Source organism: Watersipora subatra, chromosome 7 (assembly GCF_963576615.1).
Source record: "Watersipora subatra chromosome 7, tzWatSuba1.1, whole genome shotgun sequence".
NCBI lineage: Eukaryota > Metazoa > Bryozoa > Gymnolaemata > Cheilostomatida > Watersiporidae > Watersipora > Watersipora subatra.
In genome coordinates this window covers 39,908,079-39,928,043 of record NC_088714.1, presented here as the reverse complement: position 1 = coordinate 39,928,043, position 19,965 = coordinate 39,908,079, and the positions used below count along the sequence as shown (strand labels likewise).

General features: G+C 35.0%; 2 protein-coding genes across 2 annotated transcripts in view; one reads left to right on the top strand and one right to left on the bottom strand.

The window, feature by feature from the left end:
• Nucleotides 1-609: 609 nt before the first annotated feature.
• Nucleotides 610-15,272, bottom strand: LOC137399638 (vacuolar protein sorting-associated protein 72 homolog). Its single transcript, XM_068085818.1, has 6 exons — nt 15,085-15,272; nt 11,178-11,330; nt 10,051-10,150; nt 5,697-5,897; nt 3,276-3,405; nt 610-1,309 (listed from the first exon to the last, which is right to left on the bottom strand). Exons 1-6 carry the CDS (start codon nt 15,193-15,195, stop codon nt 982-984), a joined length of 1,023 nt encoding a protein of 340 aa, XP_067941919.1. The 5' UTR covers nt 15,196-15,272; the 3' UTR covers nt 610-981.
• A 217-nt stretch (nt 15,273-15,489) lies between these two features.
• Nucleotides 15,490-19,965, top strand: part of LOC137401230 (coronin-2B-like) — a 53,859-nt gene continuing 49,383 nt past the window's right edge. The window contains exon 1 of the mRNA XM_068087638.1: nt 15,490-15,584. The gene's annotated coding sequence lies outside the window, so the exon portion shown is untranslated. The remainder of the gene's footprint in view (nt 15,585-19,965) is intronic.

Sequence of the window (19,965 nt, the reverse complement as noted above, 5' to 3'; positions counted from 1 at the left end):
GTCAATTGACTTTGTATGTTTTACAATTAGCTAAAGTATGTAATCAATGGATGTCTAATCAGAGAGGTTATTTAGCAAATGGAGTGACAAATCTATTTAGTGCGTATTTGAATATTGGTAAACTAGCGCAAGTTGCAGATAAATTCATTTGTCTTCAAGTTTGTAACTAAAGTGATTTACAATTATACATTTATTTTTGCCTGTATGGCAGTCTGGCCCAAAACAGCAATGTTCAAAAACTTAGAATGACCATATTTATCATACAGAATTAGTCTTGGGTGTAAACAGTTTGGCATGATGGTATCTGGACACAAAGTAGCTTATGCACTCAGGAAAGGGTAACTCCAAAGAGATCTTGAGTTGGCGCATCATCAATTTGAGCACAAGTATGTGATGGCTTCCTAAAAGCTACACAACAATACCTGATTTCTACTTACTTAGCAATGCGGATAGCCTAACAAAGTGGCTAATAACAGTAAATACGTCAGTAATATACAAACCTGTTCAGACCTTGAACAACAATCATAAAACAACTGTTTTATTGACATTCTTTGAATGGAAAAGCAGCAAGTATCTAGAACGGCTCCATTACCAGTTGAGAAATGACCACATGATGGTTGTGCTTTTCGGATTCTGTATTAAGTAAACTATATACATATATATATAATTACACCGTTTGCTCATTACATTATATAGACAGTATATAGTTACAGTTCATAGACGTCTGCCTAAATTACTACTCCAAAATACACGTAAGCGTGATTCATTTTAAGTATCCCCCTTACAGAGATTTACAAAAAACATCAACACAGACATACCAGCACAAAACATTGCAGCAGACAAGATTGCGTGAAATATTTTGTAATTTATAAGAAAATGCTCATTACAATCAATAGGTATTAACAATGCCGGTTATCACCAAAATAATTGGCAGAAACTAGAAAAGACATCTACTCAACAGGCGCACAAATAGAAGCAGCTCTATTTGACTTGACTAGAGCCAGGTGACCGGGTAGACTTTTGCTCTATCACAATAGTTGCCGCATCACTCTTTGTCGCCAACTGCTGCCGAAGAGCTTCCCTGAGGCAGCGAAATGCTCTGATTGTAGCGAACGGGGTTTTAGTAATAGGATCGATGTAACGAGCTTTCTGGCGTGTGATTGGACAAATAAGCCGAGTGGGCGGCCGTCTCTTCGGTATATTGAAATAGTCTTTGAAAGCTTTATCGTCACTAAATGTTAAAAATGTCCGGGAGCATTTATCATTGTCTTTAACTTCCTGCTCGATACGTTTCTCTGATGAAATAGTTCTGAAAAAGGTGAGACGATCTGGTAACTTACACTGGCTTAGTCTACAAATAACACTACAGAGAAACCTTGACACACAATCACCGCTATGTAAACATTTTTTGACATACAATGTAAAGTTTAAACAAATTCTTGTCTTGACGTATGAAATCATTTTTAGCCCACGACATTTAAAATTTTTTAGAACATTGTAATTTTTCAAATAAAGGAGTTGGTGATAATTGGAACAAATAAGCTAATTCATACTAGATCTAGTTTAAAGTCAAATAAGTTATAACTAATACTTTTATTACTTACTCTGCCACAGAACTTACTCATTACCAAACCTAAACTTCTGTTTATCTTTATCGATATCCTAGATGAATGCCCTGCTTTGCATGGGTAATAAAAGCAGCTCATAAACATACCTTATCTACCGCATTACCTTTACACTACATTACCTGCAACTGTTTATAAGCTGCTTTTAGTACCTGTCATCATTATTGATCACTCTTTTTTATTGAATGTTGTAGTCTAATGGATAAGCTTGATGCCTCCACAACTGGGGTTCTGAGATCAAATCCTCTACCAAGTGGATTATTTGTAACTAAAACTTTGCCGCAATAATCGGACAGACGGACACAGATTTATATAGATGTGAATCTCAATGTTTGTCGCCTGTCCAGTAATAGTAATAAAGTTTTAGCAGCGGAAAATGTGCTTCGCACCAATTTGAACTCGGTACTTTCAGTTCTGGAAGAGGGCGAGCTAAACCAGCAAGCCATACGGTCACACTGCTATACAAAAGAATATCTCATCATAATTATTACACCTGCCAATCTCTTAAGTTGATTGGTTAAAATACTCATGCTTCAGCTAGTACGCTTAAAGAGCATGATGCAATATTTTTCCCTAACCCTGGTAAGTTATAATAACAGCTCTTTTGTAAGAGCCTAAATAAGAGTTTCAGCTACTCAAATTCATCCGGTAAAGAAATTGGGTCAATTAAAAATAAATTGTCTATACAAAACTTCTTTATTACCCGTGCAATGCCGGGAACTGGTATATATCTAAACAAAGTAACAGCAAACATGTTGTTTTACTGATTATTATTTCATTGATTCATTTGTTTATAGAAAAAACAAAGGTTTTTATATTTAGTTATTTACGAGGTTTTATATCATGCATTTCTAATGTGGTATGTAATTAATTGGAGTGTTCATTGTAGTTTTTGGCTTTGAAAAAAATTAAGCAAGTATAATGCATTCAGATACATTTGCTTCAACATGTGACAGTTTTGATTCACCAAGCAAATATTGAAATGCATCAATAACCCTGTATTAAAACTGTTAACAACAATTTTACATAATGAATAAGCATACTATGGAAGTGCATCAACTAAACAATGAATATATAATCTATAAAGAATCAGCTAAAGTATAGGAGTAATACACAATGTGACTAAAAATACTGACTAGACTCGACATGATAACTTTTACATTTTTGTACTTTTATATCAGTACAACCGTTTGGTCACTGGAAGCATTAGTGATCAATTCCTATATTGGTACCACATGTGGTCACTCAGTATAGATAACTGGTACCTCTCAGTATGGATATCTGGTCACTCTCAGTATAGATATCTGGTCACTCTCAATCAAGATATCTGGTCTCTCAGTACATGTCTAGTCACTCTTTAAATACAGATATCTATCCAGGGACTCTTTAAATACAGATATCTCTAGCGGTGTTAATAATACTATCTGTCACTCTCAATACAAACATACATCAGTCTACCTGTACAGATCACTTTCTCTATACAAATATCTGGTCGCAGTTGCAGTCATGTCATCTGGTCTTTTTTTCAGAACAGATATCAGATCGCGCTACGAGTAATGCTATCTAGCTACTCCAGCTAATACAACACTTGGTTTGATGCGATGAAGTGCTGTTAGCAATGAACAATTAAGACCGTGTCTCAAGACTCACGTGATGTCTGGTTCATCTTCAGCGGGTAAGACCGGCATGGCGAGTGAATGGTAGCGAATCATAGGCACAGTTTGTGATGGCTTCTGCAACCGAACCTTCTTCCGCTCCAATTGCAGCTTTTCATAATTTTCTGAAATGAGAGAGTACGATATCCAACACACAACACTGTCAACAGCTAGCAGGTGCTTATTGTATGATAACTGTTATGTTGAAGCAATCAGAGCTGTTAGGCATCTACAGATCTGCCATACATATCAAAATTTACCATAAAACAGTAATACATCGATAGCATTAATTTCTTATTTCATACTATTAGCACCGGATGCATTTTTGACAACAAAGTTAAAAATGAGAAGACAATGCAAATGGGTACGCACCGCTGTTAATGAATAGATAAGATCACAAACTTCACTGAAAACGGAATTAGAGACTGTACAGTTTTCCATTCAATTATTTGCAAATTTCAGCTTGAGAATCTCGATCTCAGAACAGATGAATATGTCTGGAGAAGTGCGTAATCCCACAATGATTCTGGATCAAATGCCTCTGAGTAATTTTTCATTCTGTCCACACATTGACACTTACTTTAACCCAGGTACACTTACCAAATAAATATATAAATGAAATATAAAAATTTATTTTTTTGGTAAATATTAAAAGATTTAGTTTTATTAAAACAAAGTTGAAGCTAGCCATTATTGAAAGCTCGTGTCAACCCAACCACCGCATTGCCCTATGTTTCCCAAAACTACAAGGTGTGACAGCAGCCATGCCTACGCAGTGTTTATAGAACAGATAATTGTGTTTAGTAATTTCATAGTAATTTTTTTTGAGAAATCTTTTATTTTAGTTCGGTATACAGCGCTGAACAAAATACTTGGAACACAATCAGTAATGCATGATTATTTAGCTTTAGAATTGAAGAATTTCGTAACATTTGAGTTACAATGAAAATTGCTCACTAAATAAATAGAAGATTAAAATTATCTCTGAAACTAGATGAGTTTAATTCCTTAGAATCTAAACATTATATTAATATGTGAATATTTATGGTATTTAGACGAGGTACAATAAAGATGTTGAGATAACAAGTTTAGTCTGATTCAACCTATTAAAATTTTACCTCCTAACAATTTTGTCCGATGCTGTATTTGCGCGTGTAGCTCAAGTAGGTGACACACAAATTGCTGTCGTTATAGATATAAAGCTGACTACCAAATAGGCTGACTGAAACAGCTTACTCTAGTCAATATAAAGTTACAACAACAATTTTTATATTTAACACCCTAACAAGACCTTGTGTAAAATAGAGTAATATCGGTGGAGAGAACAGATCCTACTACTAATATGATAATGGAGGAAGTGTTCTCCAACCTAATCGTTTCATGTATGCATTATCTATTACCTATCTATTATCTATCATTATAAATCATATTTTATCAATTCATAAATATTTATCAAATCAGCAAAGCTTACTACTCCTTGATTATTAAACTTCACTTTATAAAACTTAATAAAAGACTGTAAAAGCAGCGCATGTGAAACTGTTGAATTCCAGCATCAATAAGAATATGATAACAGCCAACTGTATCCAGTTTCCTCTACAAACACTTACCCTGGAGGATGAAATTATTTGCGGAGTTAAATTTCGTGAAAATTGTTTTTTCATGGCATATTCGCGGACTAAATTATTCGCGGATGAACACATTCGCGAATAAATTAATCCCTGAAAGCAGCTAGCAATGGAGTAAAACCTTCACGTGCGTAAACTACGGGGTTAGGTTTCTATTTAGCTAAGCATTTTATGTCGATCATGCTAAACTATAAATTTTTGACCGAATCCAGAAGTTTTATGAATATTTATCAAGGTGGATGCTTTTGGTGAACCAACAACTTGTGGTAAGTTATGAGTTTTTTCAATGTAAAAAACTGCAGGAGAGATTTTTGCGATGATGATGCCATGCCGAATTCCAAATAACTTGTGACAACCTTGAATAATTTTGTAAAGAAGTGTGATGCATTGGCAATGGGGTTATCTCAAAGCTCCGATGATGATTTTAAAAGAGTTCGGAACTCGGCTACGTTTAGTACTTCTGCTTAGTGGCTAGGTTTTAATTTGAGGTAGTAGTTATTCTCCCTTGTGTTGAAAAGTAAATAAAACAAATAATTCGCGGATTTTAATAATTCGCGAAATTGCCAGTACGCGAATTAAACCCATCAAATAATTTCATCCTATAGGAGTGTAGGGTATATACGGAATATTGCAAAAAACAGAATTAAAAATGTACAGTTGGCAGCAAAAATCAAACTGAAGCAAGCAATTTAAAATTAAATTTGGCAATGCTTAAAATATGAGAAAGTTACTAGGTGATAAAGTTTACTAATTGAATGAACAAACATAAAATGTGTGACGAGACGTACCCAGAGCTTTGATATTAACACGTTCAGTGATTTTAGCTTCAGCGAGCAGCTCCTCTTGTGTCAACCGGCGAACAGCAGCTAAATTCTTCCTCGCCGCTATGTCTTTTAACATTTTCTCCTTCTCCTTTGTCATCCGTGCTTTTTCACGTTCCTGCATCTCTTTAGATTTTTCTACTGTACTTGACCTCTTTGATCGGTAGCCTGTGATCATCAAGTGTACTACAGACTATCGCTGAGAGTTGTTTCAATTCTCAGCGTGTGCAACAAATTACTAGCATAAAAGTTTTGTGTTTGTATATATGTTGAAATATACGTTTTGTAAAGTTGAACATAAATAATAACCATGGAATATTTTTACAACTCAAGCGTAAAGCTTCAATCTATCTTCTATATACATGCATATATAAAGGTGAGTGTCCGTTGTCATTCGTGTATCCAATTATAGCTACACAGTTTTAGCATAGACAAATCCATTTCACTGAGGATTTTAACTCGTGACATTTAAATCGAGGGTTGACAAACAAGAGCACGTAACCACTAGGCTAAGCTGTTATCTTTTTCAACTCTTTATCTATCCTTATCACGACTGCGGGTTACAAACTATGTACTTTTTATTATTATTCAATAATACCTTTTGCGTTTGTGTTTAAAAAAATCTTTGGAAGCTATTTCAAAGTCCATTGCATATTTTTAAATTGTAATTTTCAAATGCGCCGTTTCAATTTCCAATATGCTGTTACACTCCTATTTTCGGTTTCACCTAAAGGTGATAGCTCATTATACAAAGTACAAATAAAAACTTTTTATTAAAAGGTACTCTCATGCGCTGCACTGCTATACGTTTATACCAGTATCAAGAGGTACCAATATCAAGAGGTACCAATATCAAGAGGTACCAATATCAAAAGGTACCAGTATCAAGAGGTACCAATATCAAGAGGTACCAGTATGGTCCATCAAAACTTTGAATATGACGAGCTTCTGCTGCAACAATAACCTTTTTTATACACTTCTATGTAGTCATGGCTATTATTAATTCACACATATTCATGATTTTTATTTTATTTTCTCAGTTCGTATTAATTGTATCAATATCAAATCATTTTTAATTTTAATCATTGTAGCAAAACAGACTATTAAACCATTACTTGCTAATTATTACATACTTAAACACCTTTGTAGTTGTTTTATTTTTTCTCCAAATTCATTTCAACTGCACAAAAAACACTTTTTTCATGATATGAAGTTTAAAAGTTAGAATAGTAACTGTTGTTATATGTTAAATCAAAATAAATTTTATGTGCAGAGACTTTTTTATTAGCCGGGCAACACCAGACATTCAGCTCGTCTAAATATATAAATCTCAGTTTGTCGTTGTCTGTCATCATTCGGTGGTTGTCCACCTATAGCGGTTAAAATCTAATGATGAAAAACCCGTATCGCACAAGATTTGATCTTGAAACTTCCCATTCACAAGGTGACAACCTAACTCATTAAGCCGCACGGGATGCACTGGATTCATTGGGTGATATGAGTAATTTTTTGTGTTGAAATACGCATAGCGACGCTACATTACACGCAACGTCACTAAAGCTTGCTCTCACAATTCTTATTATTAAGTTTAGCAATGTAGTTACTAGCTTACCCTAATTAGCCAATGGCAACTATATTACCTGCCACTGTTTCTAAGCTGTTTTTTAATACCCGTACAATGGCAGGCATTCGGCTAGTAGTATATATATAAATCTCAGTTTGTCGCCGTCTGTAAGGATGTCTGCCTGTCCAGGTATAGCTATTAAAACCCTGTCTACCTATAAATTTCAGTGTCCGTCTGTCCAGTTATAACGATAAAGTTTTTGAAGTAAAGAATCCACCGTGTAGAGGATCCTAACTAAGACCTTCCAAATCTGGAGGCGCCCAGCTTACCCAGTAGACTACGTGTGCAGCTAAGCACAGCAACTAGTAATAGTGAAGACATTCATTACATATGTTAAAATATGCACAACGATTAGCTGGCCTCATGGCATCACTAGATGAATACCCGGCTAAAATATTTATATTTATAAATAATATTGTAAGCTGGTATAAATTATTAAATGCAATAAAAAGTCTTTGCACAGAAATTTATTTCTATTTAACATATAACAACAGTTACTATTGTAACTTTCAAACCTCACATCATGAGAAAAGTGTTTTATCCATTTCAAAAAATAAAACAACTGTAAAGGTTTTCAAACTTTTTCAAACAACTGTAACTTTTATAAAATATATAATATAATCATGTTTGCTGCAGCGATATCAAGGAGTTGTTGTCGATGAAGGGGTCTGGGTTGACTGGTTGCTTCTCTACTAATATTCCTGCCTTGATGAATATTACTACTTGTCTCTAGTTTTCGTAATCGGAGTAGGTTGTTTCATTCTCAATCTGCAGTAAACACAAAAAAGAAAAAAATATTAATAAGTGCAAAAACATGCTGTTGGGTAGAAGTGCAAAAACAATAGCTGAAGTATTTAATGAAAGCGATCAGTTTTTAAACAAAATAATTAACTAATGCAGTTAATTATGGAAAAAAGTATCTGCACTGCATATCAAATACACACCATAAGGTCCAGATCAGAATCATGATCGTCCTCAACTTCGGTATTAGAGATCAATGGAGTTGATTTCAATGTAAAAAGACTAAGAGAGATTTTTTGCGATGACGAAGCCATGCCGAATAACTTGAGAAAACCTTGAATAATTTTGTAAAGACGTTTGATGCATTGGCAATAAAACTCGAACACCCGGCGATGATTTTAAAGAAGTTTTGGAACACGGCTACGTTTAGTACTTCTGCCTAGCGTCTATTTTTGCGATAACGCCATTATGCATATCTTGTGACAACCTTGAATAATTTTGTAAAGAAATGTGATGCATTGGCAATGGTGTTAACTCAAAGCCCAGACAATGATTTTAAAAATGTTTTGGAACTCAACTACGTTTAGTATTTATGCCTCGCGGCTAGTTTTTAATTTGATACAGTAGTTATTCTCCCTTGTGATTAAAAATAGAACTAATTATTCACTGAATTTAATAATTCGCGGAATCGACTGTTCGCGAAATCGCAAATTTTTATAACCAACGAATATTTTCATCCTGTAGGGTATGTCATAAGAATGGTCTTGTGGCTATGAGCGCTCGTTAATTAACTTGTGATTTGAATGTTGTGAGTTCAAATCCAGGATGAAGGTGATTTATCGTTGATAAAACTTTATCCATATAACCGGATTGATGAGAGATTATTACTTATAAATCACTTGTTGTTTATAAAATGTTTATAAAACAGTATATAAAAAATTGCAGATAATGAAATGTGATGTTTATAAGCTGTTTTTTATTACCCGAGCAACGCAAGGCATTCATCTAGCGTTTAATATGACCCTATGACCTTATGACCTTATATATGATATCAAATAAGGAGATGGAAGGAAGGAGAATGATGGAAAAAAGAGGCAGAAAAATCAGTAAAAAAAGAGAAAAAGGAAAGAAAGGAAAAGGGAAATACAAAACAAATTTGATATTTTGCTTAGAAACAAATTAGTTTGTTTTTGTATTTCGCATGCTGTGACATAAGCTTGCATCGGTTGTGTTTGAAACACAAACAAACAGACATTGCTAGATGGAACAATTAAATACACACCACTGAGCGTAACAGGTCATAAACAAAGACCTGCTAGCTCACACATTAGCACGCTTTGCAACAGATTGAATGAGCCACAAGCACAGTTTATCATGTTTTTGTTCTTTGGATTAAAAGGCAGCTTTGTCAACACCGGAATGCCATTTTTCACTGACAATCACTGCTGAAGGCCTTTGAAAGAATGGTAAAACTAGCGAAACTACATTCCTGATATAATAATCACGTTTGAAAGAGCATGCTTTCATTTGCCTCAAAAAATAGCAAAAATGATGACGCTACAATATTACAACAGATACCTTGAAGAGGCTCCTCAACCCTCATCGCTCAATGTTTCTGACAGGAAACATCATTTGATAGGTCTAACATAAGAAATGTTACTTAAGATTTCAACTGGTAGCTGGATCAGACAACTGCTAGTTAGCAATTCTTGCAACACTCATAGGTTGCTGAGTTTACCAAAACAAACAAAAGCTGAAATATAACCCAGACTATGACATATCGGTATATGGCTACAATTACTTAAACAACAGATATGAGAAAGCTAAAATGTGTTTTACATTATGGAACATGTTATATTTTAAAATTACATGGCAGAAATCTTATTTAATAACAACAAACGCTGCCTCTGGACAGAGAGCCACAGTTTTGAGAGTAGAACAGAATTACAAGCTCACCACTGGAATATATTTGAACTCTGCTAGTAGAATCACGCTTAATCTTTGGTTTTTTATGTTTTGGCGCGCTCACAGAATCTCCCTTTGACTTTACAGGTTCCTGCAAAATACACAAGAGGACAATAAATTTTCTCATTTTGTGAACTAGTATAACAATGGAAAAAGCTATAGGTTGTAGTACTTGAAATCTGTTACAAAGTAAAACCTCTCCATACGATCACCTCAACATACAGTAAAACCTCCACTTATGATCACCTTAACATACAGTCAAACCTCTACTTATGATCACCTCAACATACAGTAAAACCTATATTTATGATCACCTCAACATACAGTAAAACCTCTACTTATGATCACCTCAACATATAGTCAAACCTCTGCATATGATCACCTCAAAATACAGTAAAACCTCTACTTATGATCACCTCAACATAGAGTAAAACCTCTACTTATGATCACCTCAACTCAACATACAGTGAAACCTCTACTTATAAGATACAGTCCCTTTGATTGTGTCAAGGTATGTAATTTTCAACATGAAATGTAAAATTCAAGTAAATATTTGACTTGACATGTAAATTAACTTCCAACATATGATTTCAGAGTGTCTCTTTGTGTTGTCATTTCATAAATAGAACTGTAGGAGGTGACAAAACTAAACGGCAATTCAAAACAAAATAGAAAGATATAAACAAGGTTAGTTTACACTTTACTATTTGACCCTAGCCTAGAGTAAGTTATGTTACTCAACATTTGCTACCATAACTTCTATCTCCAAACCTACTCAAGTCCTTTTGCCTGTAGGAAAAGTCAATCAGCAATAAACACATTTTTCCTACTCATTGTTTTTATAGAAGCTTGCCTACAATTACTAAATACTAATTTACAAATTAACAAACTGACATCACATTATAATGTACTCAACTTTTAACAGTTGTGATCACTGCAAACCATATTACGATATATGCAATAATCACAGAAGTTTTTGCCTGCATTTTTTTATGATTTTCAACATAGACAACCGGAGATTAGAACACAACAAGTATGTAGTACTTATACACTTGAAACAACATCCAGTTTCCAGTATGTAGTACTTATACACTTGAAACAACATCCAGTTTCCGCACCTTATACGCCTTTGTGTCTATCCCACGTTTCTTTTTCTTTGGTTGATCTTCATCATCATCACTTCTAAGTTCATCATTTTCATCGATACTGAAGTCCGAGTCAACTATATCCTCATCATCAGACTTGGCCACAAACTCTCCATCGTCCTCTGCCTGTGAAAATTCTTTGAACATTTTTTTAAAAGTTGACATTTGGTTTGAAAGCAATTAAGATGGCAACAAATAATGAGTTGTAAATTATGTGTGAATCACCATAGAAGTATATCGAAGAATCTGAAAACCTTGCCGATGAATGTATCTGATATAACTCAAACTATCATAACCTGTTAAAAGTAGGGTTGAACTTTAGGTTGTAATTGAAAGATTTAGAGGTTTTAAAAAAAACAATGACAATAGCAATATTAACATCAATTAAAACATCATGTAATGTGCTTTAGTTTTAGCATGTTTATCAATATGAACAAGATAAGGAGCGGTGAAAATGTAAAATCTGTTAAACCTATTACAGTGTGGAGATTGTCTGCTAAGCAAAAACATGTTGAACCAGATAAAAAATTGATACAATAAAAGATGACATTCCAACATCATCGCGTTATGTTCAAATTTATTCAGATGTTTTGTGATGGCTGGCAAAATCATAGCTTCCTGCGTTACCACTCAAATGCCTTTGAAAGTTTTCCAAGTTCAAATGAATTCTCCAGCAAATACAAATAAAAAATCTGCTATTTAAAGCTGATAAAAACTTATAAACAGAAAACATTTGAGTATTTTAGCGTGTGCGACCAACTAAAAGTTACAAAGTACTGAAGACTGCCACATTAGACAGTTGAAGCCAATTTGTCTCCAGGTTATAGAATAGCACAAGCATTCATCAAGGATACAAAGTTTAAGAGCGAACCAAAACACACCATAGTAGGTTTTATTGTGGGAGTCGCTTTGCTGTGTAGTCAAATTTGGTTAATGGCAATTTTCAGAAATGAACCAATAGACTATCTATTTTGTAACCTATTTGACCTTGGTTGTAAACGAGCCATCAAAGCTTCTTACACCTTTTCATCAATGAAGGAATAGTGATTTTTATCTGCAGATGACTGGTCCAACAAGTTCATTACATAATGAGATCTACACTACTCCTGAAAACCCTTCCAAATGAGCGAATGACACTAAGACTCAAAATCATGCTGAAACATCTACAAGTTAATCTACTACTTAGGAGCATACTGAAGGCCTAGACCTAAGTTGGACTCCATGAATTTAGGCCAGATACTGGTCAGTCTGTCTTGAACTGAATACTGGCTTTAGAGGTTTTGTGCTGAATGCAGGTACTACAGTCTTGGATAAAATACTAGCTCGAACGTCTTTGAATAAATGCGACTACAAAACTCTTAAAACGAACTATTAGCTCACTGAAATAGAGACACTTCAGTATATGATAGCGAACCTCTTATAATTGCTGAGGAATTATGGCAGATTTTGCATTGCGATGGGTGAATGAGGGCACAGAATAGTCGAGTGAGATCAGGTCAGTAAAAAGTAGACAAACAAGTGCATAGTATCATTAAAAGTCGTGACCCAATATCTTTATATTGTTTCATGCTACTATTGTCGAATGCTAGTATTATAAAAATTTTGTGTGTCTACTAAAAATGTTTAATTAGAATCGTTTATTAGAATTAGAATGTATTTTTTATAGCTTACCATGTGTATCCCTCCAGGTACGCATATAGAACCTGAAATAATTCTAAGTGACACTTCTAAAAATTAAAATTTCTTTCAAGGATAATGAACCACATTACTCATGTCTTATGGAAATTGTTCATTACAACCTACTCACTAAGTCAGTACATTTCTCCACCTATTTCTCATGCAGATATGAGTGTAGCTATGATTCCCTGTCTTAAGCAACAAGTAAACTGTTCAGAGTTAAGGAATAGCCGCTGTCGACAGTAACACTGTCCGTAACAAACCCTGTGTGATGGCAACTAAGACTCACTGTCACACTAATAGATGCATATAAACAAATGGTATATCTAGTGTTCTTTGCTAAGTAACCTGCTAATTATAAATTATAAAATGAGTGCGAAAACTAAATTTTTTTACTATAACACTGCAAATAACAACTGCAGACTAATGCAATAAAAATAGCAACTTCAGGTGACAAAATTAATCAAGTTCAACAACATGCAATGTTAGCATAAAAATTGTGACCACTCTGCTAGGCAACTACCAATGCGGGCTGTTTACCAATATCAACTACTCCGGGCTGTTTATACACACTAGAATATTCAGGTTTTTTTAGCTACAATTGAAGTCGTGCATTGCAACGAATACCCTGCCTTGAAGAACAGACTTTGTGATTTGCACAAGTACAAATGCTTTCCTCCCTTGAAAGGTGAAGTGCTTTTTCTCTCTCATTAAAAGTGATAGAAAAGACAACAAAGGCTATGTTAGCACTCACAGACTACGGCCTGCTATATGGAACCTTCTTCGGCAGTTGTTAAGGCTAATAAGAACAACTAGCAACCTTAAATCCATCTTCATGAGATCTCTCAACTCCTCTCAAAAATGATTTTCAAACAAAATATTGCAGTTCACTTATGCTTGTCATGTTGAAAAAAGCCTGTTGTTGTTCTGCATGCTGATAAAGGTTTGAATCAGAGGCAGCGAGAGCAATTGCAGCAGCACAAGCCATGTCTCCATTGAAAATCTGTGGCATAGAATACTATAGTCTAAACGGCTTGAATTACTCACTTACTTTCCAATTGATCCTAAGCGCCAGTTCAAGGCATATAGGGTATATTAACCTGTATCACCATGTATTAACTGAGCTCTGAGTAAAGTGAATTAAAGTATAGTTGTTTGCATAAAATGAGGGTAATAAAGTGGTAAAAACTATATATATATATATATATATATATATATATATATATATGAGTATTTATGTATCATCAGTCCGATTGTCTTAGGCCAAAGGAGATATAAATGATATATATGAGTATTTGTGCATGTCAGTGAGTATTATCAGTCTGATTGTCTGTGGGCGGAAAATATACTTTAACTTGATTTTTAATGCGATTGTAAAAGCTAAATCGCCACACATTTGTTCGGTGTTGGTGGCTTAATATCTTACTTCTAGAGTCATGTGTCACAGGTGCAAATTTAATGTATTCATCTAATTGTATGTTATAAAGATCCGCTTCAATTTTTCTGAGGAATAGGGTATCCAGACTGTCTTGCCTGTCATTCAGAGAAAGAATTTCATTTTTGTCGCGGCATTCTGTTATACTAGCTCTTTTGCAGAACCAGAAGATCCATCTCAGACCATTGTTTTGGACCTTTTCAATGTTATTTGATAGTCCCACTGTGTGTGGAGACCATACTTGGGTTGCGTATTCAAGGATTGGTTTGACCATGGTATTAAAAACTATAAGCTTTGTCTTTTTTAGGGCACCAGTTAAGTTTCTTTTTAGGATACCTAGTGTTCGAATTGCCTTGGCAATAACTTTGAATTGAAAATGATAATTCTATTTTTCTTTTAGTTCAGCTTTCCAGTTTTAGTTCAGTTTTTCAGCATTCAGTTTTTATTAAAACAAAACACACTGTAAATTGATTAATGCAAAAGATTTATATTTGCATCGAAAAAGAGTATATAGCTAATTGAACACATTTCAATTTTGCTTATGATGGATTACTGCGATACTAAACAGTACCTCTCCATACCTGCCAACTCTCACGCATTAGGCGTGAGACTCACGCAATCACCCCAAAGAAAAAATGAAAATGTGTGAGAAATGCGTGAGATTTTTGCCCCAATTTCCACAATTTTATATATACTATCATTGATACATCAATTGCCCCAAAACCAAATCTCACGCATTGCCCCACTCTTGGGTTGGCAGGTCTGTACCTCTCCAAAACCACCATATGTTGTAGCATAAAACTCATCCTCTTCTTCGTCTTCCATCAGTTTACTCATTTTACTTCCAGCGTTTGTACGACGCTCTCTAGTGGCTGCCATTTTGCTGTGATTTAATTTATTTAGTGTGTATTAATTATGAAAAATAATGCTGAAAGTGTTTCGAGGCTGACCTTCACTTTAGTCGTTAGCGGAATAGCCTCAACGCTTTCGCAAGTTTTGCGCTTTTAAACCACCATGACGTCTAAACTTTTATTAGACATCTGTTATAAATCTTCAGATGTCTAATGCGTAGTTTCGCTATAGGACTGTGCTGTGCGTTGATTGGTCAATGAAAAAGTATACAACCAATGAATAAAATTCTAAACTTGGAGACCAGTATACGTACTTTCACAATTGCGTGAGAATTCATCTGATCAGAATCGGATGACAGTAGCTAACAGCTGCAAACCAAGACTTCTTATTTAACAGACAAAAAGAAATTTCGCGAGGTAAGCTTTTATTGGGATGATTTGCTTTCATACAAACCTTTCTCTTTAATACTATATACTGTCGGTTAAAATAATAGAATAAAGGATACGCATTGCGTCGCCTTGCCTAAATCTCCATCTTGATTTACATCTGTCCTCCTTTTTGAACCATGCAATTTTTTAATATAACAAGCAACAGGACAACCTGACTTTTATAGACCTATTAGTTTGTACAACCTGCTACACGTTTGTTGAACGATTAAACCTTGGCCTACGCGTGTGTGCAGTATTAGTTTGCGAATTGTTTCATTCAAGAACAAAGGCTTGGTATAATTCCAAGATATTGTATCATGCAGATAAAATAAAAATAAATGACAATCAAACGCTTACGTTGCACAGAGCAATTGCCAGAACACTAGAATAAGCATCCATAGGATGAACACCAGGATTGGCACAAAAAGGATTTAAAACGTGATTCGAATCAGTTTCTCCCCAGAAAAGTCCTCTTTTATTCGATTTTTTTTATTCTCGTGTTTTTATAAGTTTATGAAAACCAGTATTTCTTGACAACGAATCTTGTTTTGATGTGTATGCAACAGATCTCTAAACACTCCTCTATCTCTATCATGAATGAGCGGTGTGGTGGAGATAATTTACTGTTGGTGTAGTACGACTCTACAGAATGACCTTTCAGGTTAGAAACTGTGTGTTTACTTAGCAAAGATACAGCAGCTACAAGTTGTAATATTGAAGCAGTTAAAGCAAAGTTACAAGATGTTCTTAATGCTGTCGACTTTAAGAAGTTGACAAAGGAGCAGATGTCAATCCTACACCAGATCATTATCTAGCTTATCTGCTCATGAGTCATGCCAAGATATCGCAAAAAGTTGTTACTATCTGAGGAAGAACTCACTAACAATAACCTGCATGGGCAGTCAGCAAATCCAAAATTTCTACTGCTGACCTTGAAGTATCAAGCCAAAGAAGCTCCCTTTATATCAAATCGCTTCACTGATTAATCAGCCGATGTGATGCAACCTTCACATGAAACATTCCTTCTCGTAGTAACAACGAGTTTTTAGATTACCCACAAAAACTGTTTACTGCAATCAGCTCACATGCTAGCACCCAAAGAGTATGCTCAAATTTTGGTTTTGTCCATTATTAATTAAGAAATCGGTACTGAAAATTCCAGCTGGTATTTATATTTTGCTTGCATCAACAGCATCGATTGCACCAAGGAAATGTGCTTAAATACTTCATAGTGCCTTTTATGTCTTTGGCTCTCATTCATACTTTGTGTGAAACTGCTAGCAGCTCTACTCCACTACCTTACATATAATTTTATGACTGCTGAAAGCAAGAAATATAAGGATTCGTTATATCAAACATCTTAGTCACCAATACTGAAAAGTTGGTTCACCAACATGCTGATATGCAATGCACCGACAATTTACTTGAGCAAAGATGAGCGAAAAAATAATATCCATTAATAAAATCATAAGCATCGAACAAATCGACTTACAATAAAAAGTGATTTTTTGAAAATTGTGTTTTTCTCTAACCCTAATAAACACTTGTTTATCTTCCATTACAGCATGTCTCAAATTAGGCCTGCAATAAGTTGAAGATCAATAAATAAACACCATCGAAATTTCTTTCTTTAAAAATTATTTTTAGATTGAAATATGATTTATCAATGCTAAAGTATAAAAGGCTAAATAAACTTACACATACGATATGGTTACATAATATAACCCTTATTAAAACCAAATTAGTTGTCAGTAAATATTGTCCTTATTAGTTCAGTTTTCAATTGTTAACTGAAAAAATAAATAGTTCGCCCAGACTACGATTAGCCCATTGACTCTGCACAATTTACTTTCTTTGAATCCATTATGTCGATGCTTGTTCTCAGCAGCATGGACTTTTATTCTTGGCGATGTTTATCTCAGTCCGCATTCATCTTCATCACTAATTTGGCTATTGACTCCCTTAAACGTATATTCCATTTCAACTATTTCTCCATTCTAATGTCAATAGAGGAGACCCAGGCTACTCCCGCCATTTGTCTGTAAGAATGAGAATGGCAATTTAAGCCTCCAATAAGCTGTATAGGCTTTAGTTGTGTATCGAAAGTGCTGACCGATGTTGAGGGAATGAACAGCTCATCGCCGACATAAAACCGTATACATGCATGTGCAACGTTGATGAACAGTTCAAAGCTAAAGTTTGATGTCTCTTCATAATGTTTATCGATAACCTAATAGAAAATATGTAGAGACTGATTGCCTATCTCTGAATTATTATTTTTGTGCAATCGATGCTGGTATATTTCTCTACAATGAATGTTAATTAACAACCTTCTATGAACATATCTAGTCCATTACGGCTGCTATATAACCATGCCTATCCGGGCTAGATTTTATCAGCAGTGCTTTCTAAGTATCCTGGTGATAAATCGAGACAATGGACAGCGGAATTGAATCATACAGCTATAGATTGTGACTGGTGCAGTTTTTGGCTCACAACTAGTATATATTTATCATTGATGCAAATAAATTTCACTACGAAGTGTGCTTGTCAATTGTTTATGATGGAACTGAAGCCTTGTCATAATAACTGTTAAACTTGTCAAAGGTTGACTGGCTCAGCTTACATATTCACCGTCTGCTATCTCATCAGATATCTGGCCTAATTGATAGTTTGAAGCTATATACTGAATAAGAAATGATTGCAAGCTCTTATTATCCTCACTTGAAATGTTTGGTGCCATAACACGTTTATTGATTATATGCATTATGTGATGAGCACAAGAACTAGTTTTATCCAAAAAAAAGACTCGTAAAAAAGAATCTGAGAGAAGATTTGTTTCTTGTGAATAACTCTTTGCTTGCTAATGAGCGGAGTGCACAAAGCAATTTAATCATATACGTGTTGAAATATGTATATACTAATAGTCGTGTTGATACGAAACTTGTGAGATGTATTGTAGTAATTACAGATTTTGTTAGGTGTCCATGCAGTGGTATACTTATAAAAAGTTTAAATTAAGATAAAATGACAGAGTTTAGTTCAAACGCACACTATTTGCTTCCACATATTCTACAGGGAAATAGATGCTTTATCTCGTTTGAACGATCGGAAGAATATCGCGCCTTTGTGTCGTTGTTTAATGTTTTACAGTTTACTGCAGTTCTACAATAGTCTTTTTGGTCTTGTTTGTGAAACACTGGCAATTGTTACAAGAAGCTTCGGAGGCATGCGAACTAACGTAATAGGCCTACTGGTTGTACCACTGATTGGGAGAATGCTACACCAGCAAGCAAGGCATAAAGCTAGCCTTACTAAAATGTTAAGCATTCCTTAACCCGGTTTTTTATAACCATATCCAGCAGCCGAATTTTCATTATTACTTTCAACTGCTTTAAATCCTGTTTTTCAATCATGATTCAGTCCTTTGATTGTTTTCAAAGCTGTCTCTGCTTTTCTTTTTATACTCCGGTTTGTCAGTCGTAATACACCCGTCTGCAGCATGAGGTGGCTGAATACACCAAGACGATTATGTCTAGTTCAGACCAATGTCGTATGTATGGTGTGCGAGGTGCTGAGCCTTTGCATGACCTCGCTGACAATGCCCTTGCAAAGTGCTTGCAGGATTTAGTTGCATCATCCTGCAATTGCATAGCTGTAGTGGTTCACATCAATAGCACACCTGCATAAGCTTGCAGCACTTTACACTTATTGGTTTGAACCCGGCATTACCAAAAATGATCTTCTCACACAGATAAATGGCACACCAAGTGGCTCGGCCACGCTTGATATTCTATGAAGCGACAGTTCAGAACTACTGGAGGGTAAAATTGAGCTGTTGCTCAGTCACACCTCTAAAAGCATATTTTCATGATTCCACCTGTCATTATCATACAGGAGAGGTCTTGTGATTTGTCAGTGTCACCATCTAGCCATGATAAAAATTCAATAAGGCAGCCAGTATTGCCAGTTCGTAAGCTAGATCTGACTGTATCCTTATCTAACAATTGACTATCTATTATTTTCCGCTGCTAGGTCCTATATCTCTCGTTCCGTCTGCACCTCGATGACTCATGACAACCCAGTAGTCAAACAGCCATGCTTAGGGCCTATATGTTTTTTTTAAGGTTTGTCACTGGAATTATTAGCGACAAGCAAATAGCACCGCGTATTTGAAATCTGAGTTTGTTTGGTTCGGCATTTCATAAGTGCAGCCATGCGTTTGTTTAGTATAATCTTGCAGCTGGTCAATGCACTATCTTTGTCATTCTTTGTGGTATGAGCACCTCTGCAAATGACTCTTAGACATTCCAATCTAGTAGTATTTGTTATTTGTAGAGTGCGGGATTTTTGAATAATTTGAGCCGAC